The sequence below is a fragment of the Miscanthus floridulus genome, chromosome 8, assembly GCF_019320115.1.
Source record: "Miscanthus floridulus cultivar M001 chromosome 8, ASM1932011v1, whole genome shotgun sequence".
In the NCBI taxonomy this organism is placed as follows: domain Eukaryota; kingdom Viridiplantae; phylum Streptophyta; class Magnoliopsida; order Poales; family Poaceae; genus Miscanthus; species Miscanthus floridulus.
Window position 1 is genome coordinate 128,183,263 of NC_089587.1, and position 1,944 is coordinate 128,185,206.

The 1,944-nt window shown below is 52.1% G+C and overlaps 1 protein-coding gene across 1 annotated transcript; it reads right to left on the reverse strand.

Annotated features, from left to right (window-relative positions):
- Nucleotides 1-360: 360 nt before the first annotated feature.
- On the reverse strand, nucleotides 361-1,302 carry LOC136469890 (uncharacterized). The gene is made up of 2 exons (XM_066467912.1): nucleotides 1,035-1,302; nucleotides 361-686 (listed from the first exon to the last, which is right to left on the reverse strand). Exons 1-2 carry the CDS (start codon nucleotides 1,300-1,302, stop codon nucleotides 361-363), a joined length of 594 nt encoding a protein of 197 aa, XP_066324009.1.
- Between the last annotated feature and the right edge of the window lie 642 nt (nucleotides 1,303-1,944).

Genomic DNA, 1,944 nt, shown 5'->3' on the forward strand with positions numbered 1-1,944 from the left:
CAGTCTCTGATCTCTCCCTACACGTGCTACGGGCTCCACGCTCTGTGTTATGGGTGGTCGGCTGTGGTTCCTTGGTCATGCCTGTTGTTCCTACACGTGCACGGGCTCTGCGCTCGATGTCATGGACTATGGGCTAGCTGAGGCCATGGGGGTCAGTAGCGAACTAACTGCTCGGACTCTACTTATACTCTGTATAAATACCTTATGGTCGTAATTACGAAGATTTTTTTGCCGAAATACAATTTGACTGCATACACATGCACTTTATAACAGTTATCATCTGTATAAGTATTATCCATGCTTTCGTGCATTCTAACTATACTGTCCAAAAATTACAGATGATATCTACCAAGGAGATCATTATGCTTCGCCACTGCCGTTAGTCTCTCCGAACAGGTCTGTATCACCGGCCAACTTTTTCGCCGTGTCTTCCACCTCATCCTCCAGTCGCTGGGTCTTTGCTTCGCTCAGCCCCTTGGCGTACCCGCCCCCTATCACCTCAAGGTCAGTGGCTGGATAGTGGGACTGAACAACAGCAAGGGCGTGGGTAGCGTCGGTAACAACGACGTCGCGGTTGAAGCTCTTGAAGCTTTCCCATGCCGTCTTGCATCTTTTGACGATGATGTCTGGGCGCGGCGGCCTACCGTCGGGCTGAGGAGCAGTTTCCGGTTCAACACAGTCGAGCACTGGGTTGATTTCGGCAACTACGGCGTCAAATTTATTCCTCTGGGACCGAGCTTCTTGCTCTAGCACATCGAACTGTGCCTTGACCCTCTAATGATAGTCTGTATGCATTTTGAAGTTCCATCAGTCAAGACAAATGCTACAGCAGAAAACCCGACCAGGGGGTACTTACCATTCAACTCCTTGGTCAGTTTGTTTGCTCATCCTGTCTCCTTCGCTTTCTCCTCTTGGAGTTGCTCGAGGGCCTGGCGCAGTTGGCCGAGCAACGTGTCTTGTTCTACAAGTACATCATTCATCACCAAAAGTAATCATATCTAACTATGCGAGGCATTTTTGTGGATCGTACGCACCTTTCTTCTCCTCGAAGACTTTCTGCAGCTTTTCCAATTGCTCGGAAGCATCTTTAAGTTGTGTAGAGGCAGTGGCCAGCTGCTCGGACTTGCTCCGTAGTTGTTCTTTCACAGTCGCCAGGTGCTCAGATAGGACCACCTTCTGGTATTCTAGGTCCCGCGCGTTGGACTCAACAAGGTCTCGCTCGCGATGGGCCCTTTGGATGTTTTTCTCTGAACGATTCATCGCCTCCTTGAGTTTTTTGTTCTCCTCGACGAGGGGCTCCATCCTCTTAATCAGCTAGTAACGGTGCTCGGTAGTTTGAGTTATCCCCTGGAAATGCACAACGACAATGACAGAAGGACACCACCAATGTCAATGAAGAATATTCGGGATTCAGTATTAACCTCGATTTGTTTTACTACTCCACCTAGGGCGGCTTTCAGCCTCCTCATTTCTCTAGGGGTGTCCTCTTCCTCAACAACTACCACTTCGTCACCGCGCTTGTGAAGGATTTGAATGGATTGGGTTCGAGGCTCATCATGAACGATCTCCTCCACCTCGTCCTCCTCTTCTGCAGCAGTAGGGGTCACCGCAGGGGGGCTCTGTGGCCGGACAGTGAGTCTGAGCATGACCTACGACCCCTCAGGGGGCACCATTAGCTCCTCGGGCACCCCTGGTCTCGCCGACCCAGATTTTGTTGCTTCGCTGGCAACTCCAGTTTTAGCTCCCAAGGGTCCGGCGCTACCCGTCGTTGCTTCGGGCATTGTCGCCGAGCCGGCCTCTGCTGATGCTGGCCCCTCGTCGTCTCTAGCTCCACCCATAGCGGTTGTTGATTTTTCCACCGGCTGCCAAGCACTAGGGGACCCTGACATAGGGGCGGCAGCCGTTACCTCTGCCTCGGGGTCAGCTCGAGGTTGCTCGTCAGTC